The sequence below is a fragment of the Filicampus tigris genome, chromosome 14 (genome assembly GCF_054856515.1).
Source record: "Filicampus tigris isolate MCC_2025a chromosome 14, RoL_Ftig_1.0, whole genome shotgun sequence".
Lineage (NCBI taxonomy): Eukaryota > Metazoa > Chordata > Actinopteri > Syngnathiformes > Syngnathidae > Filicampus > Filicampus tigris.
The window spans coordinates 12,431,463-12,459,435 of NC_141230.1; the positions used below are offsets into that span (position 1 = coordinate 12,431,463).

General features: G+C 40.4%; 1 protein-coding gene across 5 annotated transcripts; it reads right to left on the reverse strand.

Annotated features, from left to right (window-relative positions):
• Positions 1–2,718: 2,718 nt before the first annotated feature.
• On the reverse strand, positions 2,719–26,808 carry glra2 (glycine receptor, alpha 2). Of its 5 annotated transcripts, none has more exons than XM_086050886.1 (9): positions 26,226–26,808; positions 25,871–25,992; positions 19,737–19,804; positions 15,106–15,299; positions 12,998–13,080; positions 11,065–11,202; positions 10,775–10,989; positions 7,946–8,095; positions 2,719–6,242 (listed from the first exon to the last, which is right to left on the reverse strand). In XM_086050886.1, the coding sequence occupies exons 1-9, from the start codon at positions 26,303–26,305 to the stop codon at positions 5,961–5,963; spliced, it is 1,332 nt and encodes a 443-aa protein (XP_085907012.1). In that variant the 5' UTR covers positions 26,306–26,808; the 3' UTR covers positions 2,719–5,960. The 5 variants fall into 5 exon arrangements, with proteins under 5 accessions (XP_085907012.1, XP_085907010.1, XP_085907011.1 ...); XM_086050884.1 differs by having other exon boundaries at positions 15,106–15,329; XM_086050885.1 differs by lacking the exon at positions 19,737–19,804 and adding an exon at positions 19,881–19,948 and having other exon boundaries at positions 15,106–15,329.
• Positions 26,809–27,973: the final 1,165 nt, after the last annotated feature.

The window sequence follows — 27,973 nt, forward strand, 5'->3', positions numbered from 1 at the left end:
TGCAGACTAGGACATTGATAAAATGAATTCCCATCCCTACAATGAATAATTTGCTAGTTGGTTGGTAAACCAAAACATTCGAAACAGCTTTGTATATGGTGCCGTGACATTCTAATGCAAACCTCAACTACATAAAAACTCAAAACTCAACAATAATGACCCTTATGCTTTGTATCTTTACCATTGAAGCAATATGTGCATCGGAGCACACAGTTCTTGAAAATTAATAATGGGTCAATAGCATGGCCTAAAATTATTAATGGGTCAACAGCATGGCCTAAAATTAATAATGGGTCAATGCATGGCCTCCCGTACCCAGACGAATGTGCTAATAATAGTAGCATAACATCCCTGCACGGCACTAAGCAGTGTCACATTTCAAAATGATTACACATTTTAGGTTTATCCTGAAATTTCATTTGAAAGCCGAAGATCCCTAACCTTTTGTATTCAATAGTGATGGTAAAAGATGAAAATAATGACAGTCATTTATTAACGTGCACCCCACCATCAGGATTGAGATGCTACACATGTTCAACGAGCAGCCTGAAAGCCTGCAATGTTATAATCAAGGTGATGAGATGAGACGATGGAGGATCCCAGAAGAATCTTTCCAAGAGTCTATTAAGGTGTTGAAGAGAAGGTCTGAGAAAGGGCATTTGACTCCAGGGGGATTCCTTCGAAGGGGAAACCTTGTAGTTTGGACTTGAAATATAGCGTTTGTGACATCAGTCCTGGAACCTTTCTGACACACTCTGTAAGAGTCGAAAGAGATGATAGTAGTGGCAGTGTTTGCTCCACAGCAGGCCCATAAAAAATGTTAATGTGGGAATAGAATTTGTTGGAATTTGAATTTTTGGTCAACAGTTTGATGGATGTTTTAGGTTAACTCATTGGCCTCACAATTCCTCAGAAACTGTTCTATTCTCATCTCAACAAACTGGCCGTGCCGATACAAGAACGGTTGATGCTAATGCTAACGAGTGTATGTGCTGGCAACATCTTGGAATTTGCATTATGGTAGAACATAGAGCAGTGCTTTCATAATAAGCAAAGCCCGTTCTTCACAGTAGTAGCCTATTAAGAGTTATTAGGGTGCAAAGAAACGGAGAAAAGATCAACGTCTTTTTTTTCCGTATTTAACTCATTCACTGCCAATGACGTATTTGTCTTTTCACAGTCCAGCCATTCAATATCAAGATGTTATTTATGTTTTTTTCTAATTTTTGCAAACGTTAGGGTAAAAGAGGTCTGGAAATGTCTGGCAGTGAATGAGCTAAAGAGGAAGTCAACACAAACATATTTTTTTTCAAGAATATATTCTATGCAGGCCAACTTGTTGAAACAAGGCTATATGATCAATATGAAACATGAGTTATGCAGCATAATCCACCCGTTTTTAACCATTTCAGGGGGCGGCCATTTTCGACCAATCACGGCTCACCTGTTTTCTGAATCCAAGCAATGATTGGTTGTTATCGGAGCCCTAAGCAACTGTGATGTCATTTTCAGTCGACAGAAGTGACGAAATGGCCGCCCCCGGAGATGGCTAAAAACGGATGGATTTTATTGCTTAACTCATATTCCACAAACACAATATTAATCAGAATGCTGTGTTTCAACTAGTGGGCCTGCATAGAACATATTCTTAAAAAAAATATGTTCGGGTTGACTTCGGCTTTAAGTAATCAGAATTAACGTGTCAAAAGTCGTAATGTTTGCATATCCTTTACCACTTCATATCGCATTGGAAAAAACTCAATATTCAACCGGTTGGCATAATTTTCCTACGGTAGTTTATTTTTGATTTACTGCAATTTTCCTTTTGAGCCATAATTACGTTCATCTTAAATAATGTACCAGTGCGATAAACAATTTGCTCTGAATCGCTCCTTGGCCTTCCTGATTGGTTGCAGTTGCCATGGCAACTCATTTCTCGCCTCTCAGTGCTCACAAAGCCCCCGTACACCAAAGTTGTTTCGATCCTGAACGCAATTAGAAACTGCGACAAATTTTTCTTTCATGCGCTGTCGTACGGCGTAATGACTCCCCGCTTTACATAATTCAAATAATATTAATGGGCTGTTATGTAAGGTTGGAATTGATGGGATTTCTACATGAGGATTAGTGTTATTGATTAGTGTATAATTCCTGTATTTTGGGCTGGATGACTCATGCAGACCTGCATATTTATCTACCAAACTTGCTGGTATTTGCTCATAATGCATGAATGCATAAGCTAGTGTAGTTCTTGGAAGTTAATCTGCCTGTAAAGAGCGGCACTCACCCGTCTCATTATGCGTTGTATATGCTGTATAATCATGGCTTTTGGCCAAGCACATATTTATGAGCCTTTTACATCAAATGGGCTTTCTCCTGTTTATGCAACCATACACAGGGATTTTCCATTCACTTCTTCCTTGAGCCAGCACAATGGTGAAGGTCCATTGTCATGCATTGGAGGAAACCCACCGTCAGATAATATCCACACTACCCCAGGCCACGCAGTCATCCATGGCCAGTGTCATCACCTGGGTGAGATGAGACTTTTTTTCTGACCTGCAATCGGGCCAAAGCCGCATTTGTCTGTTATTTTCTTCATAGAGAATAGATCTAATATGACAGAAAAGCAATATCAAGTGTAGCTTTTTCCCCTAAGTGCGTATGGATGAGCTGACCTTCTATGAGACGAGAGAAAATGACGCAAATGTGGTGCAGTTATGTTTATTGACGTTCAGGCTGATAAATAAACGTTTTCAATAGTAGCATTCAAAGAAAGTGTTCCTCAGGTCCATTAGCAGTTCTATAGAATACGTGCTAGGCAGTTTCCGCGCCGTCCTTCCGCCCACTGCCGCAGCAGTCTGCAGTACAGCGCTGTATGTATGTCTCCATCCGACATGTCAAAAGGTACACAGCCATTGCGAGACAAGTACACAGAAAGGTCATTTCGTTTTCAATGAAGCCCAGCCTTCCTTCGGTTCTAATTCCATTGGACTAACTCTACAAAAAAAAAAAAAGAAGATATCTGGTGTATTTGCTTGGACAATGTTCAATGTCTTTGAAAATGTAAAATAGTTTGTCAGGGTTTCCTTGACTTTTCAGTTCAAGATTCAAAGTAGAAACACGGTTCCTCCCTGGGACCTAAACTTACAAAAATACACTGTACATCATTGCCCCAAGATTGACATGTACACATGAGTCCAAAAGAAATTGCGTGCCTACTTGGTGATCAGCGAATGAGTGTTTGAATGTCGAGAGCACAAAAAAACAAAAAAAACAATACCAGGAGCAAACACAGGATCCAAATTAGGAAACCCCTGTTTTATACACGGTGTCCCAAAAGTCACTATACACGACCTTTTTTCTAGGGGTCTCCCGATTCGATATTTGTATCACAGGCGCCCAAATTTCACGATATGGCGATTGAAAAGAATTCGAGAATATAATGGATTAAAGAAAAAATCATGAGCGAACGCACTGCTGTCATTCACTGGAATGAGATTTGTAGCGGAGGCTCCCTCGGCGGTCACACGGCACGACGGTCGTGGGCCCGCCTCGGGCATGGCGGCCGGGGTCGGAAGCAGGAGAGTGAGGATGCCCGAGCTGTGCCTTTTTCTTTTTTAACTGTACTTATAGCTTTGCTGCTGGATACTAGAATCCTGTGGATTTAATTGACATCGGATTACAGTACAAATTGACGAGTTGACGAACACTTTCAAGACCCCGGACGAGACGAGCGTGGGTTGCTGGCGGGTTTGGCAGACTCTTTAAGCGGCTGAGGTTATAGGGTTAGAAAATAGACGATTACATAGATGGAAAAAAAATGGTCCTCCGACTATGTTTAGTACGTCTATTTTTTTTAAGTTTCCCGTCTATAGTTTATCGCCTGAAAAATGGGCATCCGCCATAGGCGGATAGACGGACCGCTCCGTCAAATTAGGGGAATGCCCAGCTTTGACTGTCATAATAGTCATCAATACTTGTTGGAAGTGATATTTTAAATCATATATTTTGGCCCTTGAGAATGTCTTCACATTAAAATGACCATTAGCACTCAAATATGGTCCTGCATTTATTTAACAATATATGTGTGCGCAGGTATGTGCAACGTACCTTGTTGAAAGGTCACTGTTAATAAATAATTTTGCAAGGGATTTATTCTTTCAAGCATTAATATTAAATATACTTTAAAATACTCTCATGCACAGTCCTGCTGTAATGTTCCTGACATAATTTTAAAAGTAGGAAAATTAACTGAAACTGTACAGGAAATGGATTTCTGTAAATTGGAAGCTCTGTCAATGTTATTGTGTCGAAGCTGGACGCGCCAGTTTACAACCAGGACAAAAACAGTTTAGAGCCCTGCTTTGATTTATTTCGCATTTATTTTATTTTATTTTATTTTTGCAATACATTCTTATGTTTGAGGTTGAATTTATGTAATGCAAATATTTGGAATAAATGGGTAATATTTTCTCATACCTACCATTGCTGACTATTGTTATCAGTTTTAAGAGTATAACTTGATCAGGTCTCTTTTAACAATTCATACTAAAAAACTAAATTAAAAGCATGTATCATTCCTGATGATATCATATCGGACGATATCGGGATAGGGCAGTACTCCAGGTGGCAATACCGGTATCATATCGGAAGTGAAAAAAGTTGTATTAGGACACCCGTACTTTTTCTAATTAGTATTGGGTATAATTCGAACAACATGTGGCCATCAGCAATTGACATCTTAAGTGTTGCAGTTTTTCTGTCCTCGACTGCAATCCAGTTTGAGAAGCTTCGTGGCCGTCGCATTTTCCCAACGTCTATAATTTATGCTATCCATGGCAGGTTTCTCAAAACAGGGATCTGTTCTGAAGGCTTGCTACTGACCAAAACAGTTGAGTCACAGAAAAACATCCTACCAGCCGTAAATTTTGCACTGCTGCTTCAGTGTCAATTGTCGAACCCTGGGCAAGGGAAAAAAATGCTTCTAAAAACTGCAAAGCTCACACATGATGGCTCACGTCTGTCTTAATGAACAAAAGATAATGAAATAAAATGTATTTCTTGGCAACCAAAATGAAGTCTTCCTAAACCCTCACAAGTTGGCAAAAAAAGGACATAAATACCATTATCACCCAGCAGTAAAGTTCACTTTTTTTTTTTTTTTTTTTTTTTTTGCTTTTTCATTGTCAGAGTCAAGAAGGCTACCACTTCTGTTGGGGTTCAGTGGTGCGGTACCTAATGGGTGGAGGTACTTTCCAGTCTGTTGATTGGTCAATAGGGAAGCATCATATATCAAAGAAATGTTGGATATCCTCCATCCTTTTCGTGTACTTTGTTGTGTTCCCTTGATGATGATGACACACTATTTATGAAGCCAAAGCCTACATCTTGAAGACAAGAGAAATCAGGATAGACCAGACAGTACTATGGTGAATCGCACTTTGTACGGAAGTGTCTTAGCAATATTTTTTTTTTACCTGGTAAGATCCCTTTTAATCAGGAGATCCTGATTGCGAATGCACAGCCCTAATATAAGATGGCTGCATGTGCTTTTGCGTCTTCCATATAGTACATCTTTCTGACTTGACAGTATATCGTCTTTAAAGGAAGTGTCGTGATAGTAGTACAATACAAAACAAATCCCTTGGATAAGAAGTTGCTCCCGTGGCAACCTGGAGAAGTGTCAGTGGCTCCGCACGATTACAATGAACACTGTATCTTTGTTTCCGTAGTTGTATAGACCTCAAGGCAAAGATGGGTTAGAAAAAGATTTGGTCCACCGTAACCGGAATGCTACTAAAATTTGACAATATTCCTAATTCGGTTTTTGCAGCCGGACAACCTGATCATTCCCGTAAGATTCACCAACGTTAGACATTATCCCTGAAAGAACATCACTTGGCATTGCTCCTCAGCGATCTTATCCCAGTCTGAGAAAGAAGCGGAATAGCGAGGCGTTACTTTTTGTCGATGTCCTCGTGCCTGATGATCTTGTAGGTGATCCAGTAAAAGACGTTGAAGATGAGGAAGGCCAGAGGGAAGGCAGCTCGAGAGATCGTGTCGATCCTCTTGGCTCGGTCCACAAACTTCTTCTTCATGTTGTCAGTGTCTTTGGGGGCAGACGGCTGAGGGTTTGCGGCCGGAGCGGCGTTCTTAACAGCCGAGCCGTCCTTGGTTGGCAGACACTGGTTCATATTGTAGCCAGCGAAATGAAAGCGTCCGTCACGCATGTCTTCATCCTGAAAAAAAAAACACACGAGGACACATTAAACCTGGCATGGCAAAAACAACTAAAAAAGGGAGGTTAGAACAAGTTGGGATGTGCATTTGATAACATTCATGTACAGTCCGCTCCAATCAATTCCTTTGTTTTTATCGTAAACTGAAGACATTTGAGTTTCGGATCGAAAGATGACTATGAAACAAAAGTTGAGGAGTCCGGCTTTTATTTTCATCCTCTTTCAGTTCTTGTTTCTTTCTGGGGGTTTCTCGCTTGAGTCAGGTAAAATGCATGCTCTATTGGGTTAAGGTCCGGTGAATGACTTGGCAATCAGTCAATAAAGACTAGTGAGCCTGTTTCAGAAGCAGCCATGCAAGCCGAAGCCATAACATCCACCTCCACCATGCGCCACAAATTAACTTGTGTGTTTTGGATCAGAAGCAGATCCTGTTTTTCTCAATACTTTGGCCTTTACATCCTTTTGGTAATGGTTAACCTTGGTCTCTTCAGTCGCTAAATCTTTGTTCCAAAAGCTTTTGTGGCTCAATTCTGCTTCCTTGCAAAAACCCAATCTGCCCTTCCGATTCTTTTTGCTGATCAGTCGTTTTGTTTTTTGTGGTATGAAATGTATATTTCTTCTTTCGAAGTCTTTATTGATGATGTAACTCACGATGGTCGCATCAGGAGGGATTCGGAAGCCTACAAAACCATTTTGTCTGGCAATTTACATTAAAATCGGGAGACGCCTCATCATGCAACAAGACAATAACCCAAAACACACTGCCAAAACAACAAAGGACTTCCTCAGGGAGGAAAAGTGGAAGGTCTTAGACTGGCCAAGTCAATCACCGGACCTTAACCCAATAGAGCATGCATTTTACCTCCTGAAGAGGAGACTGAAGGAAGAAACCCCCAGAAACAAACAAGAACTGAAAGAGGCTGCAGTAAAGGCCTGGAAAAGCATCTCAAATGAAGAATGCGACAGTCTGCTGAAGTCAATGAGTCGCAGGCTCGATTTACTTTCAGTTAATTAAATCATGTTATGTATAACGATCAAGATGTAAATACCATGAAATACAGTACCTATGATTAACTGACAATTGATTATTTCTTTTCAAATATTTTTAATGTAACGCGGGTGTCTCTGAATGTTCTGAAGTCACGTTTCCGTGCCATTGCCAAAGTGGGCTTTGAACTGAATGTTTCCCTGGAGGCAGGCCTGACGTCATGACGTCCCTCTCCTTCTTTCGATTTGAGAATAAACCAAGCAGCGCACTCTGCCTAAATATGCCCCAAGATGTGAATATTCAATCAATTCCACCCAATGGACCAAATTTTGCAGTTTTACATATCAATTGGTCACTTCAATTAATATCATTTCAGCATATTTGCAGCTCCGTTGTGTGTGTATATGCTAGTGATAAAAGGAACTAATATAATACGGCCAAAAGGCTTTTTCAAGGATGCGTAAAATAGTTTGAGCATAACTTCATTAACTGATAAGAAAATACTGGTTTAAATTTGCAGACAAAATGTTGTCGGCTTAATTCTTCAGGCATCCTAGGCTTAAATCCCCAAATACCAACAGTAAACATAATAGAAATCCAAATGTTGTTGAGCAATTTCACTGTTGTTGACAATGCTTTTTTTTTTTTTTTTATCTCCATACCCCAGTGTGCCTCCCCAAACTTCTTGTAAACAGCGAGGTTGAGAAAAGTCTACCTTGTGATTCTTCCTTTGTCTTCGCCTCAAGCGGAGGAACTCTTTCTGTTGCCTGGAGACGAAATTAACCCCGGCATACTCGAGTAATGCCGCAAATACAAAGAGCAGACACACCGCCATCCAGATATCAATGGCTTTCACATAGGAGACCTGCAGGCAGCGGGAAACATTTTGTATTAGATCTTCTCCAGTCAGCCAGCAGATCAATTGCACTTTGAATGCGCTTTCGCATAAAAATAATTCGACCAAGCGTGATTTTCCTAAATAAATCACGGGGCAGAAGACAATCTTTATATTTTCCCGCTTATAAACACTAACTACAAAAGTGGCCGAGTGGCATTGATGTGACAATAAAGGCACCGGGGCGATAATAACTCCCTCAGCCACAAACAATCGCTGGATATTGATACAATCTTGTCATCATGGTGAGGAAGATGAAAGCCGTATGTCAGCGTCACCTCGCTTCTTCCGTGACCGCCGACGAACAACAACAACCGGGCTTTATGAGGCTCACTCGAGCGAGCCGACTTACTCTTTTTATGAGAGGCGGCTCTCAAAGGCCTCATTTGAAATATTTATCACCACACGTGTCTTTCATGTTCGAGACAGTGACGTGTTTGATGGACTGTCCCCGCTCATACAAACACAGACTAATCACTTCATGTATTCCTCAATATGTGGCTCCCTCATGCATTTACTGTGAGCAACATTGAACAATTTGCAGGTGTTCTGAGAAGCGCATTAGTCATCGGCGGAACGCTGCCTTTAAAAGCCCGTCTTCAGTCAAGTTGGAAAGCGCTGTGATCGCTCGGCGCTGTGCGCCACGCACTTAGCTTAAAAAAGTACAAAGCAGTTGATAGAAACTGCACAGGTAACTGCGAGTGCACTGACGATTAGGGTGACTTTCTCATTAGATTCCGTTTTTCTAAAGTAACTTCCATTGTGCATTTGGGATGGAAATGCTCCATGTTCTTGTGCTCAACTCATGCTGGCTAAGACTAAAGATAACTATAATGCCAGCCTAAAAGCCTCATTAAGGAAAATCCACTTTACCAGGTGCGTATTGAGTCAGTTGGGGGCCCAAGGCAAACACAGACACGAGGCCCTCCACATGCATACTAGAAATAGGCCGATATTTTTTTTTTTCAGGGCCGATGCCAATACCGATTATTAGCAGTCAAGGAGGCCGATAACCGATATTTGGAGCCGATGTTAATTTTCAGCAAAAATATTGGTGTCAAAATCTGAACATTTTTTTAAAGCGTTTTTATAAATGTTTTCCAATATACATCTTTGTTGTATAATTCTAAGAAAAAGGGAGCCCCCAGGGTCATCAGCATGTCTTCAAAATGAAAACTCAAACAATAGCTCCATATAGTTATCTACGGTAATTAAAGTCCTCCATAATTTAAAAATGACAAGAAATGTTAAAATGTCACGTATCATATACGGAAGCGTATTGCATTCTTTTGGGGGAAAAATCATCCTGTTTTTCGGAGTCTTTTTTTTTTTTGCCTCTGTTTTTTTCCCCCCAGCGTTTTGGAATAATTTTTGGGGAATATTTTGTTTTCTGTTCTTCGCGCGAATTTTTTTTCTGTTCTTCTGAATATTTTTTTGTCCTATTTTTCGGATTTTTTTTTTTTTTCGCACATTCAGTATCACCATGAAAATGGTTTGAACTTGAAACCTTTGGTAGTTTTGATAAAAGCTATTTTCCTCTTGCCTTTTCCTCTTTTATGCTCCATTTACCTCACAATGACCCAACAATTTTTTTCCCCCCAAATTATCTGCATGCACAGTTAAGAGATGGAAAAGTCCATTGCATGAGAAAGGGGGAGCACTCAAAACAATCATGATAGATTAAGCATCTTGACATCTTTTTAAGATTGTCAATTAGGACTAAATCACTAATAACCGCTTTAAATCTTAAAGATCTTAGACGTTTGGGGGCGCCAGGTAATTGGCTGCGCCTACCTATTGGTAAATCCGCCCCCGCACTTTACATGCCAATGGCTTTGAGCAGACTCAATAACACCTTTTATAGAGCAAATGCTCATATTGACCTTTCTATTTTCTCAACTCAATTTTATTTATAGAGCACTTTAAAAACAAGCACAGCTGCATACTAAGTGCTGTACAGTGCGAAAACAATAAATTAATAACATAAAAACAGTAAACACACTAAAACAATGCCCAGTCGAAAGCCATAGAATAAAAATGTGTTTTAAGACTGGTTTTAAAAATGGACAGAGAAGGGCCTTGCCTAACATTTAATGAAAGGTCATTCCAATAATATAATTTGCCTGCGTAGATTCAGTACCAGTAATCCAGGTTATGTTATTCCACAAAAATTGAACAGGAGGCAACAAGACTTTTTATAGTAGATGAAAGCATTTCATCCTCATTTCAACTTTCATCCCATTTGGTGAGGAAGTGGAGCATGAGCCTTTGGAGAACTCTTTACATCCTGGAAAAGATCCCAATCAGATCTGGATAAAGCCGTTTCCCCCAATCAGTTAAAACCGACAGCATGTTTGGGGCCCCACTGGGAGGCATCACAAAAACACTGGGAGAAGGTGTTAAACTTCAAGCAATTATTTATTTATTTATTTTTTTTACTATTCCCACCTGCACACTTTCCCAGAATAAAGAGGTGTGTTCTTTCATTTTGTAAGAATGGAAGACTTTTTGCTGATGTTACCACATTATAGTCTGTGTATGAAAAAAATAAAAAGTTGGACACTGCACAAAAAGTAAAGAAAGAAGAGACTACAACATGTGATCAGACAATAAGGACAAATGATAACATGTCTGTAATGGCGCTGTTACCTTTGGAAGAGAAGCTCTGGAGCCGGAGCTTTGCGTGGTCATGGTGAGCACCGTGGTAATACCAAGTGCCACTCGAGCGGGGGCGGCATCCATGTTGATCCAAAAGGACACCCATGAAAGGATGACAATGAGGAGGGAGGGGATGTACATCTGGATCAGGTAATAGCCCATCTGACGCTCCAGATGGAATTTCACCTCAATGCAGGTAAATTTGCCTGTTCAGAAGTGAAAGCCGGTTCTGAAACCACATCACTGCTTTCATATAGAAAGCACAGCAGCCATCCACTGACCCGTGTTGTAGTGTTTGGTACAGTAGCCCAGCTCTTTTTCCTCCCTCATGATGAACTGAGGCAGCGTCAGACCGTCCGACACCTGCACGGCGCCGTTCTCCAGCCACTCGAAGATCAGGTCGTTCATGGTGTAGCCGACTGCAGGGATCCAAAACAAACAAGTATTTATTGAGAGTATATTGACTCACAATTTTCTGGATGATTGAAATATCATTCTTGAATCGAATCACAGCTTCGCAAAGTCGAGGTTAATCATTTGCACACCCCTTGTACTGTAAAATGAGTTCACATCCAGTTCAGTTTCTGAACTGAAGTGCTGACTCTGCATGGGAAAATCTTTAAGGAGGCGTACTAGTTCTTGAATCTGAAATAGTAGTAGCCCTTGACTCGTCGCAACCCCCAAGCTCCGCCCCGGTCGTTATCCTAATCAAACCTATCCTGGGCGTTGGCCCAATATTTGAAGAAGGCGGGTTGAGGAGGGGCTCATTTGCATAAGAGGACCACCCTTTCAAGACAGGCGAATTTCAGCGAGGGATATACTGTAATTCTGAAACTTTAGGATATCCTGTCGACATTATAAAATGTAATAAAACCACCTGGGAACTATTTTAATTTGTTTAAAAAAAAAGGTGCAATATCCCTCCTTTAATGGCATTACTTTGTTTTACATTCTGAATTTCATTCGCTCATTAAGTCAGCCTGGAATTTTTCCCCCTCTGTTTTAAATATTAAAATCCTCAGTTGTAGCTGCTGGCTCATTGATTGACTAAAAGTCTGAGCTGCCTGAGTCGACGTCTTATCTTTGCGAAGGCAGAAGTTTTGCTCCACTCTTGTATGAGCGCTTGTCAAGTGGATCCAATTACTCATATCCCATGAGGGGAACCTGGCCTGCACAATTCAGTTATCTACTACTGTTGCATTAACATTTCAGCCGCAGAGAACCTAGGTTTTTATTCGGATCACATAGAGATTTGCGAGGTATGCAACAATACATGAGATCTCAACATGGTCCAAAAAATCCATCTCTCAATTTGGATGAATTTATGCCATTTTTTTTTTACTGGATTCATTTGGGATAAATGACAGAGCATCGTGGTCAGACGTGACTGAAGTAGACAACCATGAAAAAAAAAAAAAAATTACAGTTAGCGACCTTTTGCCACACACCAAGATATTATATATTTTATTTAGGTTAAAAACATTTCTGTTCTCATGCGCCTATGCATGAAATCAGCACGGTATTTTTAATTTAATTTTTAAATTTTTTTAACTGATCTTGCTTTTAATCATTTTAATGTAATTATCCTGCATGATTTGGATTTTTGTAATTCTTAATGTTTTATTTCTCTTTCTGTAATGCTTTTGATGTTTTATGCAAAGCACTTTGAATTGTCTTGTGCATGACGTGCGATACGAATAAACTTGCCTTGCCTTGCCATTGAGCTGAAGTGACTTTAGGGCAAAGAAAACTGCGGTTGTTTTAAATAGACAACATTATTGTATCGACAACAGTAAACCTCAACTGGGCGTGGCATTCAAAATCTTGAAGCCTTTTTTTTTTTAAGAATTGTTCACTATCTGCCAAACTGCTGCTGGTTGTTAAGTCAGATGAGTTGAGTTCACGGGCACCATATAGCGCTCGTATGTCAAATTTTCATCACGTCAAAGCAAAAGAATCCGTAGAACACGTATCAACACGTATCTTAAAAAAACTTGTAAGCCAGTCACTTGCATCTCAAGGCACCACTCGGCCTCACTTATGTTTAGAACCTGAATTGTGAGGGGGGAAAAAAAATACATCAAATGCAACTGGCACTCATGGAAACTAGTTGCGGAACCGCACACATAGTTTTTGCCGTGTCGCTAAGTGCGTGCTGGGTGTTAGTCAGCCATGCTTCTCTACTAATCTGTAGTTTTAAAAGTGGATGCTTACAACTCTCCAGTTGCATTGTACAAGTCTGGACATCCATGGGGAAGTTCTTCAGATCCATCGGGCAGGACAGGATGAGGGTCAACCTGTGTGTTTGATGAGACACATCACAACAAATGAGTAGACACAAATAATAGAAAACAGGCATTCCATTGAGGAAAAGTGTGGTGCAGTGGTAGTTGTGTTCTTGTGTCTCCCGTGCGCTCCACTGAGATACCTCGGCAAGGATTCACTCCAGCAGCTTCCAATCACGCTTTCATTACTGCAACTTATTGTCTCGCCGATGTATTCAGGTGCCCACTGGGCCCCCCGCCATCTTTCCCTGCCGCGAACAGTGATGGAGGCTAACCAGCTTTCATCTCTGGCGTCGACCCGCTCTGCCTCTACACCTGAGCACCACTCAGCCCCGAGCAGCCTCCGTAATAGACAAAATCACTTTCAGTTCTGTGTCGAGAAGATTGAATTCGTCTCCTGTTCGACGTGATATTGAAATGGAATGAAACCTTTTCATACATTCGGACTATTTGGCCTTAATTAAAGTCCCCAATTAGGCTTGGGACTCTTTTGGAGTCCTCAGATCCATGCAAACACGGCATGAAGTCCCTTTTTTTTTTTTTTTTCTTTTATCTTTTGATCCCTAACAAACCCCTCTGAGATTACCGTGCGCTCATTCCATCAGAAGTCTTTTATTAGAAATCTACATGCGGTGAATTATGGAATGTCAAAGGGGGCAATCACAATGGGATCAAATCTAATTTAAACTGTGTCCCTACAACCTTTGATGATGAAGAAGAAATGAGCTAATATTTACGTTTTCTAGTTAGACTCATAACTCAGCCAACTATGAAAGTAAAACTGTACTTTTAGTTTTATGGAAAAATGGAAGGGTACCGACCACTTGTGTAGGCTACATTACTACTAAGTACAGTACTAATAAAACTACAGTACTCTCGCTAACAGTTAACCTTGGTGCATTATCAATGAAATGTGTTAATGGGAAGTCAACCCAAAAATGTTCTTTGCAATAGTATGTTTTATGTGCCTCCACCAGTCTAAACATGGCATTCTGATTAATATTGCGTTTGTGGAATATGAGTTAAGCAGCAAAATCCACCTGTTTTTAGTCATCTCACGGCGCGGCCATTTTATCACTTGCTGTCGACTGGAAATGACATCACAGTTGCTTAGGTAACGACCAATCGCGGCTCACCTTTTTTCTGAAGCTGAGCCATGTTTGGTTGTTACCTGAGCCCTGAGCAACTGTGATGTCATTTTCAGTTGACAGCAAGTGATAAAATGGCCGTCCTCTGAGATGTACAAAAATGGGGCAATTTTACTACTTTAAGAAGGAAGTCAACACAAACGTTTTTTTTTTCAAGAATATGTTCTATGCAGGCCCACAAGTGGAAACAAGACATTCTGATTAATATTGCGTTTATGGAATATGAGTTAAGCAGCAAAATCCACACCTTTTTGGCCATCTCCGGGCGCGGCCATTTTGTCACTTCTGTCGACTGAAAATGACATCACAACTGCTCAGGGTTCACGTAACGACCAATCCAGGCTCAGCTTCAGAAAACAGGTGATCATACATATACTTGAAAAAAATATTTGGGGTTGACTTCCACTTTAAACTCGAATTCAACAATTGCAATATCAATCAGAATGCTATGTTTGGACTAGTGGGGCTGCATAGAACATATTCGTGAAAAAAAAATGTTTGTATTGACTTCCACTTTAATGGCTCTGTACCATTTCACATTTTAGTCTCCCTTTATTCATAGTTCCTATTAATAATGCAGCGCAGTTCAAGGCGGAACAAGTTTCAACAAATCACTTATTCTTGTAGCACTGGCCTGAACAGTGCGACATAAGGCCCGCCGCACTCTCAGCGTTGCGGCCGGACCCGACTGAACTGGACAAGTGAGATCAAACTACAGTCGAAGGGTCCTCGTGCTACCGCTTACTGCAGCTGTTTTAGAAATGTAGTGGATTACGATTTCATTGTTGCACTCTTGTCACTGAATTTTTGGAGGTCATTCAACAATTTGCCATCTCTATTATTTGGAGTGATTGTTGTTGCGATGTAGTTTTTACTTGTCGTCTTTCACCTGATACTATAAAGGACGTTCCCATTTTTGAAGATCCTTAGCAGCTTGTTGTCCGTGGTGACGTCGTGGAAGTTGGCGCCCTTCTCATTGGCGAAGAAGAGGTCCGGCTTCCAAATGGAGTCCAGCATGGACGGGTCCAGGTCCAGGGAGGAGTCTGGGTATTTGCTGTACGCCAGCCGGGGGTCATTCCACTTCTGCCGCAGGAAGATATTCACTCTGTAATCCTGCAGACATGACAAGCGGCTTTGCATATTTTTGTGGTGCAGCTATTGGGCTTATAGGAGAGGGAGCACACTGGTGACACAAAGTCAGTCATCTGCATTGTTTTTTTTAATACAATAGCCCCTCTTTTTTAGTGTATTGGGAAATTGCAATAAAAAAACATTGCTGGGAAGTATCACAGACAACAGTAGTCCCCGCGAAGTGATCATCGGTGGGGAATATTGGCCCACAATTGACATTACTATTTGTCTGACCGACTTGACTTTGGCAAGGATATCATTCCAAATTGATCAATTGTGCAATTTCAGGAGATCAATTTGACTTGACCAGTCGCCCGATAAAGCACTTTAACAGGCAACATGTACCTACTGGTCCAATCCTCAATCACCTTCAACATCTTGTATTAGGCATACTTTAAAATCGCTAGGATTTTGTTTGGATAAAAATTACCCTTTCAATTTGGATGATCAATTTGAATTGATTAGTAGCCCAATAAAGGCTCGAATAAGAAGTCCCCTGTCCTGACCTTTACCTACACTCACCATTTGGGAAAGGTCAAATCAAAAGGAATGTGACAAAAGGAATGGCACGAATGTCTCAGGCTTACTTAGTAGAATAAGTAGCATGCACCTTTAGATCTGTGTCAATCAATAGGTTTCTTTCTTTGTTGCAATTTAAAGATTAATTTAATTCTGACACTGGACCTCGACCCTTGTGATCTAAAAATTGATAGGGGTCTTGCTTTGACAAGAAAAATAATAGTTACAGTAAACGTTTTTAAGATTAGCATTACCTGTGCCCTGCAGAAAAAGCAATTTAATCTGACATTTGATATTAGCTTCCACCACCATATGAAGTCCTTTCACATCTATTCCTTTTCTTGCACTGATATTGACGTCATTTGCCTGAAGGTTTAAAGTTCAGTTGAAATGCTTCCAAGTCGAGCAGAGAATACAACAATGGAGAGCTTTTGATCGGATCAAATTGAAACCTCTGCCCTCTTGGGTCATGTGTCCTTCAAAATCAATCATTTCATTGTTTAGCCACAGTGGGAAGCACGACGAAAAGTTGCTCCATGTACTTATCAATCTGACATTTAATGTCAACTACCAGGGGAAAATTATATACAGTATCTATTGTAAGGCCTTTATAAACTCTCGTGGTCTTGTTTTGGCACAGAAGAGTGAGTTTGTTTCTGTTAAAGTAATCAAATCATGTGCCTCATAGAGCATTGTGAAAGTAGTAGCGACTTTCCTATGGGATGTTTGATCTCAGGTATAGAACTTCAGCCAAATTGGTTTACTACATACAGAGGACCTCGGTTCATGACAACAGGCGATTTGGAGGTTAGGAATGGCTTTCTTGCCAACCTTAAAGGGAAGTCAACCCAAACATATTTTTTTCAAGAATATGTTCCCTGCAGGCCCACTAGTTGAAACAGAACATTCTGATTAGTAGTGCGTTTTTGCAATATGAGTTAAGCAGCAAAATCCACCCGTTTGTAACCATCTCAGAGGGGGGGCATTTTGTCATTTCTGTCAACTAAAAATGACATCACAACTACCCATGGCTCAGCTTCGTAAAACAGGTCAGCCGTGATTGGTCGTTATCTGAGCCCTGAGGGTCTGTGATGTCATTTTCAGTGGACAGAAGTGACAAAATTGCCGCCCCCAGAGATGGCTAAAAACAAGTGGATTAATATTTATCAGGATGCCTTGTTTCAATTAATGGGCTTTCATCAACAACAACCTGGTAGATTACCGAAAAAAAAGCAAGTGCTATCTGACTTCTGAACAAAGTGGATTTGTGTCTCATGTTGTTCAAAATCAGTCTCGCTGTGACAGAAAACAATCCTGTTGTGCAAAATCCTCTGAGAATTGTCACCTGTAGTATCTGTCGCTTCGCGGGAGGCTACAATTGATTGACAAGTGACATGAAGACAGCAAGAGACAAACTCGCATGCTAACAACGGCAATCTAAAAAGTTGCAACCCAAAAATGAAACAACAACCTAAGATAGAACAAATGAATGAGTGAAAATGAATCTGCATCATCCAGTTGACTTTGTCAAATATTTTTAATATGTTGCCTATTACAAAGTGGTGACGTTCCAATTTGCAACTTTTCTCATTAAGTGCAATCATGTAGGAGCCATAATAGAAAGCAAATGATGTGTTTATTAGATACGGCGCGCGGAAAGCAGCAAAGCTCGGAGCAATGGGGAAGCATGTGTCGCCGCAATGACACGCTCTTATGTTGTTTGACATTTCATCAGCGTGTTGGCGCCTCGCGAGCGTTCGCGCCCGTGTCGGAATCCATGTAATTGCCAGCCTGTGCGCAAATTAACATCCTCCATTCACGATCTAAGTGGTGATTAGTGGCCATTATGAAGCCTTTGGTGGTGTGCTGCCGTGCGGTCTCGCAGGTTTTTGTATTTTGATCCCGCTAGCAGCAGAGATATTTTAGCCTATCAGCGTTTTTGGAAGCTCCAGCCACCACCCGCTGTTATTGGCTGGATTTAGGGAGATTTAGCATCTGGGGTTTACTGTATGAATTATTAACTTAGATTAATGAGGGAAAAAAAGTGGGGAATCATGGTAGCTGAAAGCAAAATCTGCCATTTATATTTGCTGTATGATCCGGCCGGCAGACTCTTTTAATAGCAAAAAACAGTGTAACCTTAAAGAGCCAATAGAATCTATAACCCTATTCTGCATTTTCCCATGGAAAATGATGCAAATTGAAGTATCTGTTCTTTATTTATTGTTCTGTATTAAACAGTTTTTTTCATAACATATAACCATCCATTTTGTGTGCTGCTATCCTCACGATTGCCACAGCCCAGCTGGAGCGTATCCCTGCTGACTTGGGGTGAGAGGCGTGGCACACCCTGCGCTGGTCATCACTCAGTCACAGAACTTTGTTATATATCCAATTTTGTAAAATGTATAAAGGTGCTTAAAGGGAAGTCAACGTAAACATCTTTTTTTCCAGAATATGTTCTGTGCAGGACCACTAGTTGAGACAAGGCATTCTGATTAATATTGCGTTTGTCGAATATGAGTTAACCAGCAAAATCCACACGCTTTTAGCCATCTCAGGGGGCGGCCATTTTGACACTTCTGTCGACTGCAAATGACATCACAACTGCTCAGGGCTCAGGTAATGACCAATCATGGCTGAGCTTCAGAAAACAGGTGAGCTTTGATTTGTTGTTACCTGAGCCCTGAGACACTGTGATGTCATTTTCAGTAGACAGAAGTGACAAAATGGCTGCCCCCTGAGATGGCTAAAAACAGGTGGAATAACTCTTATTCCACAAACGCAGTATTTATCAGAATGCCTTGTTTCAACTAGTGGGCCTGCACAGAACATATTCGTGAAAAAAAATGGGGGTTGACTTCCTCTTTAACAGTATTCTGTTAATATGTAAAAACAACTTCATTGAAGCTGGAGTCTTTCTGCTTTCAATGTGATTTTGCTTTCTTCGCTACACTTCTTTGTATGTTTTCCTACTTTTCTTTAGTCTAGCAGACTAAACGTTACGCCAGCTGGTACCACGTCCGCAATGCCGCAAAATGCCCTTTTTAAAATTGGCCCTGCTGCACCGGCGATAATGCAAAAACTTGGTCTAGTCCGCCCCTGCGCAGATTTACACTGTGCCTTGCGCTCAACTTGCACTGGGCACAAAAATAGAGACTATTGTGTTGCAAAGAAGCCAAAGAAAAAATAAAACATGCAAGTTAATCCTGGGATTAACTGCTGATAGTTACAATACACGTCGTGATACTTTTTTATCATTTAGAGGGAGAGGACGTAAGCGCCTTGAGATACGAGTGACTCGACTTACATACATGTTTTTCAAGATACAAGCCGTTTTGTCCGGACGATTTTTTGCGAGTAAAGATTTGAGGTATGAGTGCTGTACGTTGGCAATTAACTGAAATCAAAAGACTTTACAACAAACATCAATTTGCTAGATAGGTGGATGGGCTGACAAATAGTATTTGTGCTGCGTGTTATAACCCTTTAAGCAATGGACATTTGAACACAAACGGCTGAGCGACACATTAAGACAGACAAAATACTTACTGGCATGTATTCTTTATTTTTTGCATAAAATGATTAATATTACTGAAACTTACTCAGTTTGAACTCATGAATTCTTCTTCATGTGTGTCTCATCTGTATTATACTACCCCCTAGTGGCCAAGGCACACACACCAATTCTTAATGGGGAAAAATGATTAAAGAGTAGGTTGTTTTGACTTGTGAGCGTGGCCATGGAACAAATTGAACTCATATCTCAAGGCCCCACTTTATTATATTTTGTGAAAGGATGATACAAATGTATGTTAAAAAAAAAAAAAAGTGATGAATTCACTCAGTGTTTCCGACCCCTCAACTCACCATGGTAGTTTCAGCTATAGAACCGAAGCTGTTGATAAATATGTTGCAGGTAACGTTAACGGGCGGACCTGCAGGTTGAGGGACAGATAACACATTCACTCACACTTGTGCACAGTAGAGCAGCCGCAATGCCGGAGAACTCACCATGGTCGTCTCCGTGACCGAGCCGAAGCTGTTGATAAAAATATTGCATGTAACGTTTACGGGGGCACCTGTGGAATGGAATGACAATGACACGCCTTAAACACATTGGTTAGGGATAGCGGTGATGAAGGATGAGCGGATGGACACTTCATTAGGGACACCATCGAATGCAGTCCAATGAGAGCTGTATGATTATGATTGCTGCTTTCATAAGCAGAGCTGGTAATGCGAAATTTGTTTCTAACGATATTTTAAAAGGTTGAAGGTAATTGCTGAGAACTATGTACAAAGTAGTAGGGATGAACAATTTTGAAAAATGATTTAATTGCGGTTGTTTTTCCTCAATATTGCGATTTAGTGTTCGATTGCTTTTCAAGGTCCTTTTCACATGTATTTTTTTTAAGAAACAAGCAATAAATCAATCTGTATTACAATAAACAATTTCACATTTATTATACATAAGTGTTTGGGTTTTATAGGTTAGCTTTATGCTAGCATAAAGACAACTGAACCATGAATTATTATGAAAGATAGTTTATTTATCTACTTCAATTAGAGTTGTTAACTTACTGAGCAGTTTGGCTTGCTGTATTTGAAGCGTTCACTCCGACAACTTCACAAAAGTCTACCAAACTAGTGTGGCGTAAACAAACATAAGTTGTCATAAATCAGATTACAGCAATAATGAAAACAATTCGGTGGCTGTATCACTCATTTTATAAAACTCTGATAAGTAAACGTGGACTGCACCAAGCACTCAACTTATCTCGACATTATATAAATAAATAAGTAAATGCATAATTAAATAAATAAATAAAATATACATAACTAAAGGTTACCGACCAATAATAAAGCATTTTTTCTCCAAACACAAAATTGCTTTCTACCACATTGAGATGTCGAGTTGAATTTGATTAATTGTTGTTAAGATATGAGCTTGTTGTCAAGCTATACTATGTTATACTCATTTGTGGAGATAAACTGTAGCGCTATTCAGTTTTTTTACAGTTTCAGTTTTCTTTTTTTCTCGGCAGGCCTAAAACAGGGCTCGGTAACGCACTTTTAAGTCTGGTATGAGTCGCCCCTCGCTCGCTACATACGAACTTGAGCATCTCCGTTCACATCAGGGGTTATCCGGTGCATTTGTGACATGCAGTTAGGTTTCTTGCTTTGCCTACCCCCGGAAAATGCATCTTCCCATCTTCCCCTTAGAGCAGCTCGTTGTCAGCCTTAAGTGTGTGCACCTCACACAGAAAAGGCAAAATAGCAAGGAAGGCCTTTTTTTTTTCTTTTCCTTTTTTAGGTCTGACTTTGCTGCCAGCAAGTTGACAGGGTCTTTGCGCTGGTGTGGCCGCTTCAGAGCAACTTGCTATTACTGCAACGATGGTGGAATATATCCCAGCCAATGGAGGCTTTGATATATAGATACTGAATATATTTATATGTATTTTCACGGCTTAAACATGTAGAGATGTGTAGGGTGTAAGATACTAGACAAAGCAGCATGCATTTTTCAGTGGGGCATGGCTTCACACATCCAGGGGACACGGCCGTAGCATTTGAGAGCAGAGACAATGGCTTTATTTTTAACAATTTTTAAGCCTCATTTTATGTACTTGGCTTTCCTTTTTTAATCTTTCAAATTTGGCAGTGTTGTTAACTTTCTCTTTGTCTGTGGTGTGTTAAATTTAAAGACGTACTTATTTTCCCTTTACAGGGACTTTAAGATTACTAAATGTTTGGGGTGGTTGATGATCACAATGATCACCAGACTTCATTTTTTTGGTGCATTCCAGTAATCATGTGAATGAAAGCCCATTTAGAGTTCAGTTCTGCTACCCTGTGAAGAAAACCAATCACAATCAAGCCCAAAACAGCTCTTATATTGGATCTCATTAGATTGAGCCCTGGTGTACCTAATGTTGTGGCCAGGGAGTGTACGTGCTTTGATGGACATTTTTTAATGTGCAAAAGTGCTCATAAAAAATGCAAAGACTCTGAATGTCCTAATTTCTTTCACAACTCCCAAATTAAGTGCGTTTGACATGACGTTCCCCTCAATCTTGTCTGGGCGCCAAAAAGCTTTCTTTCCAGTCTCCCCCCAATCAGATCACTTTCAAGCATGGCTCTGACGAGCACTGAACTAAAAGTCCCCTTGCCAGGCATGCAAGCGTTTGCCATTTCAGGTCCCAGCAAACCTTCCGACAGGCGCAAAGCGAAGTTGTCAGCCTTTGCCGTTGCCCTTTTCCCCGCGCTTTCCTCATCAATATTGCATCGGACGCTGTATTAATATTTGCCTCGCTTTGTTGTCAGCTGACTAAGACTTAACGGGCCGAGCAGGAAAATAAAAGCAGCTCACAACAATGTCAGCAAAAGAAAATCTAGGTCATCCTTCAGCAATGCAACACACTCGTCAAGGTGTGACAAGCACGGAGCGGAAATTGCTTCATACAGAAAAGGTGTTTTTGATTCAACAGCAAATGTTTTATCAAAATAGTGTTCGGGCCACACTCTAGATGGAAAAAAAAGCATGAATAGTTTTTTTTTTTTTTTCAAGAAATTTAATGCAACAAGAATAGTGACTTTTTCAAGAGAGAGTTGGAATTCATATTTATGTGAGAAATTGTAACAATAGATCTATGGAAGTTAGAATGATAGGAGAAAAAAAATGAGATTTTTTTTTAGGAAAGGGTTGTAGTACTGTGAAGATGAAGTCGTTGGAGGGTGTCTGGGATAAAGTTGCACCATATAACACGAAAAAAGCTTCAATATCAGGACTATAAAGTCATAAATACTAATATTGTAGTCGTAGCAGTGTGGTAGACCTAGCAACGGCTCGTAACTTGAAGTATTTGTAAGTTGGGGCACTCGTAAGTCAAGGTACCGCAGCATTATAAGATATTGCTTAGAAAAAGATGTGATGGCATAATAATATTTGTATTTTTAGAAAATAAAGTATATGTCAGTAAAAGGGACATTTTTGAAAATATAGTTATTTTGAGGAAAAAATATGTTATGAGCAAAAAACGTTTTAAGTACTATTGGGAGAGTAAGAATTGTGTGAACAAAAAAGTTAAATGACAATATTAATATATTAATAATCAATATTACAAGAATAAATGAATAAAAATGTGACATGCGATTAAAGTAATTAATTTTGACAAATACATTTGAAGAAGAATGTGATGATAATTATGAAAATAAAATGTTTCAACCAGGGAATATCCGAAAGAGTTTTATTCTGGTAAAATTTCATTGTTTTAGATGATTTGAGGTTGATGATTTTACATTTTGACTTTAGAAACTATTTTTCCTCATACAATTACCTTATTTTTCTTTTGATATAATGACTAGTCTCATAAAATTTTGACTTTTCTTGTATTATTACTTTAATATCTTAAAATTGAACTTTATTATCATACAATTCCATCTTTATTCTGGTAAAGATTCTCCACATAACAATACATTTCTATTCTCAGGAAATTACAATATTGTAAAATTGCATCATTTATTTAAATCAACATTTTTCCTTGTAATATTGAGACTTTATTGTGAAATTGTGAATTGTTCATGTCATATTTGGACTTTATTCCTTAACTTTATGCAAATAATTTTAACGGTAACTTTACTGTCATAATGTAGAACCCTTTTCAATGTGGTCATGCTATGCCTTTGTACTGACTGATGATAATTGTGTGTATATATATATATATATATATATATATATATATATATATATATATATATATATACACACACACACACACAGACATCTTGCTGTATATTCAATCCCTTGCTGCTCCATTTGACTCCAATTAAAAACTAGAGGAAGACCCTCCCAAAAAACATCTGGACTCATCCCTGCCCACCAGACGCGTCTTGTAGCGAGCCGGGCCTTTCCTTATGTTTCCAGTGACAGATGCTGTTTGCGTCTCTGCAGCATCTCAGCACCACAAGACGGAAAGCCTGCAGCCTTGACATGGGGGCACCATCCATCACTTGGACCTGTCAGGGTGACACCCCCCTGCCTGCCTACTGCAAGCGCTCGTCAAGACCTCCTTGCGGACTGTGGTATTTAAACACCTCCCCTCTGTTGTTTGGAATGCATTTGTGCACGTGATGATGGGATGTTTGGAAAAAACATGCAGCGTTAAGGTGAGAGGTTCTTGCCACTTCATTAGGATACTTGTATTTGAATTGAATTTAGAAACACAATAATACTAAGTTTTGATTGACACTGTCACTGTTATTATTGTGGCTGGATATGTACGCTCTTATGTAAATATATATGGAACTATACCCATCCATCCATCCGCCCATTATGCACGCCGCTTATCCTCACTAGGGTTGCGGGGCTGCTGGAGCCGATCCCAGCTATCTACAGGCAGTAGACGGGGTACACCCTGAACCGGATGCCAGCTAATCTCAGGGCACACATAGACAAACAACCACTCACACTCACAATCACAGCTAGGGACAATTTAAAGCACCCGTGTCAAACTCAAGGAAAAAACAATTATTGACTGCCTTTTGATTTCCAAACTAGTCCTCCACCAATTTGTAATGTATATGTGATAATATACGACGATAATATGGGCTCACAGTCATAACGGACCGACGAACACCGTAACTACGATGTGGCCTGCGACAATAATGAGTTTGACACTTCTGATTTAGAGTGCTCAATTACCCTACCTACCTACTAATTGTAGTATGCAAGTAATTTGAGATGTTTCTAACATGTTGGTGTTGTGGTTTACCATCACTTGACTACCACCACTCTAATGACCATATAAGGAGTTCAAACATATTTGGACAAAAATAGAGCCACACCGACTCGGAGATTGCCTATCGTGATGTCTTTCTATGTTGTATTCAACTCTGCAAAACCAAACAACTGCGATGGAAAAACTCATTGAAAATAAACGTTTTATTTCAGAAACTGACAAGTCCCATTTACATTTTCTGCCGTTACATCACCTACTTTAAAGCCAATCACGAGCCTATAGATTTACGTGATCAAGAACGTGTCACGTACGTCCTCAACCGTGTCTGTGCCCGTCCGTAATTTATGGTTAACTCGCTGCGATAGCTTCGACTGTGATGATTGTGTGGGACAGCAAGAGAGATGACGTCATGAAAGTGATCAAGTTCGCACATCCTACAAAGAGACCTCGTCGATGATGTGAGCAATCACGTGGGTCCACAGCGACTTGAGGGTGGCAGCAACAAAGAAGATATGACTGTGGGAAATCAATGTGATTACTTGTCCCAAGACTGATTTATTTTAGTGAAGGGTTATTTCAAGAGACTGTAGTTCTCGCACTCACCTGTTATTAATTTATATTCACAAAGCATACTTACAATTTAAGTATCATTTTATAGTTACGTGAACAATTTAGAGTTGTCTGATTTTGAAGAAAATTGGTTGGAACATTTCTTGGAGTTGTCTGGTTTTGTGATGAATGACATCAAAGTCATCTTTGAAAGACTTTAATTAGCCTCTTAAATACTTAATTTGTATTATCTGAGAATACCCCAATTCTAGTATATGGTTTGAACTCGGAACCGACATAAAACTCATTTTACCCATAAAAAGGTGGTGTCTGCTTTTGCATGTGAACTTCTTCATATTTTGACATGAGAGGAGTCTAATATTTTGGTTTCCATAAGTGTCATAGCTTTTCAGAGTATACCTCATCACTGCATACTAAACAACCACAATTCTAAACATACCGTTTCATGAATCACCTGTCAGTGTCAATGAAACTTGATCTTGTAAAAAAGACATTTAGTATTGAATTGTGTTAGATTATGTTGGTGTACCTAATGAAGTGGCCTCTGAGTGTCCACAACAATTGAAACAGAAGTCTAGCGTCTATCTCCGCATAACAATCCATCAATATATTTAAGATCAATTCTGAGCGGTGCTTACTTGTTGTTTCTTATGTAATTTATTATACGAAGTTAGTCCAAAGATGAATGCAAACCTTTAAAATTGGGTCGTATTCGCGCGTCGTAGCCTGACGTTCGACCCATGAGCGAGTCCAGAAAGTCGGACGGAGACATGTTGGACGAGGACCTGGGGTCGTGCTCCTTGGCGTCCACGAGCCTGGAAAACACGCGCCGGAGCAGCAGTCAAAAACACGGCCGGTATACTGTCAAGTGGGTGGGACCGTGCGTTAAAGCGCATTACGCGCGGTGTGATTTCTTTGCGCGTGCATGGAGGAAACGTGTCACATCATGCCACGCGTTGTGTTGTAATTGAAGTGAAATTACTGTCGGACCGAGGGTCGAAAAAAAAAAAAGTGCGTAAAACTTGCGCCGATTAGCACGACAGCCTACCTGAAGTTGAAGAGTAAAGCTCCCCAAATCATCAGCAAGGAGGGACGCATTCCGGGTGCTGTCTTTTTCACTTCTTCCATCTGTCAGTGCTCACCCAAAAAGCGCTCTCCTCCCGCATGGCCAAGCTCTCGCATGGCACATTCCACCGCATACTTTAGTTGCAGTCAACTCTTAAAAAAAAATGGACAGAGAGGGTCGTGAAGAAGAGGAGGATGATAAAGGAGGGATCTGAAAACTAAAAACTAAAAACAAAACAAAATATTTTCCTCCCTCGAAGAAGCAGGAGACACGTTGGACGAGCACTGACAGTGGAGGAATGGGTGAGGAACGCCTTTCTCTTTGGAGTTTTTTTTTTTTTTTTTTTTTTTTTAACGCGCACGCGCACAAGTGCCAGACGTGCGTTGGGTTCCAATCCAACACGCACGGACAGGTATAGTATTCTGTCAAACGTGTTATCTATTTTTGCAATCATACATTCTGATCCTTTACTATTATGCAAATTTGGAGAGATACTTTGGGAGATTTTAGCTCGCAAAGCAATCAGTGTGTGCGGGCGCGCGAGTGTGCGCGCAGGAGCACCTGTATCCCCTCAGTCCACACATGTAGTGTAAACAAAGGGTGCAGCAGTCAGCGAGAGGCTGGATGGAGAGTATTTGGTGGCCCGGTTACCCTGGAAACAGATTCTCAGGCATATGATTGGAGACGCCGCAAAGGTTGGCCTCTCCGAGCGAGACGAGATGAGAAATGGGTGACAGACAGGGAGGAGGAGATCCTGCGCGAGGCTGCACGAGCGAGAGGTGTCTTGTGTCGGAACACCGGGATTAACATTTCCCATTGAGATCAATTAGAATTTTAATAATCTGTTACCACTGTAGACGTCATAGAATATTTATTTACAGCACAGGGCATGTTTAACAATTTAGCATCGGTGACTGTTATACAAGTCATCGAGAAGTTAACGGTTATTAATGACGATCAGATATGAAGGGCATGTAGCTGTTTGCCATTTTGGACAGTTTTGTTTTGCCCTCCGCTGAAGTTGAAGTGAATTTAATTCTTCGAAAATGATGCCGATGGTGGTGGCGCTGGTGTTCAAATTGCGCTCAGATTTGCTCTAAGAAAATATTGGTAATAAAATGTGCTATACTGTTAGCCTTGTAGCCTATTTCTTGGTAGCTTCAACTCATCATATATGGTAGTTTTTACCCCTTGTTAGATCAGAATGTTGACCCAATGTGCTCGGTCAAATCTTCAACTCAACACACTGAGTATATATAACCCAGCATTTGCTTTTACCCAGGACTGAGTTCGCTATTTCACCCAACTTATAGTTGACTTTTGACCAAGCAGTTTTAAGAGTGCAATTTAGGGTAACCTTTTACACGTAGAGTCAGGCTGGCTGGTTAGTCTGCGTGTGAGCGTCTGTCCGTGGGTTGTGGGCTACAGCAGCTGCTTGAGAGTTTTGTCATTTTCTCATTTCTCATCTTCACACTCCAAATATTACGAGCTTACGGTGCAAGACATTTGTGAGTTTTCACTATGCTGTGACCTGGGCCTGACAGTGTGGGAGTGGGCTGTGAAGTGAGTCATTTGTGAATGTGCTGCGGAAAGATACAGAGCTAAAAAGTGTTCCTGTTACTCCCAGTATGCTCACTCTCATGTGTGTAATGCATGCGTAGCCGGGGTGCTTTGCACTGTGACACGCTCTGGGCCATATTGGCGTGTTGCTCGGTTACTGACCGGCTTCC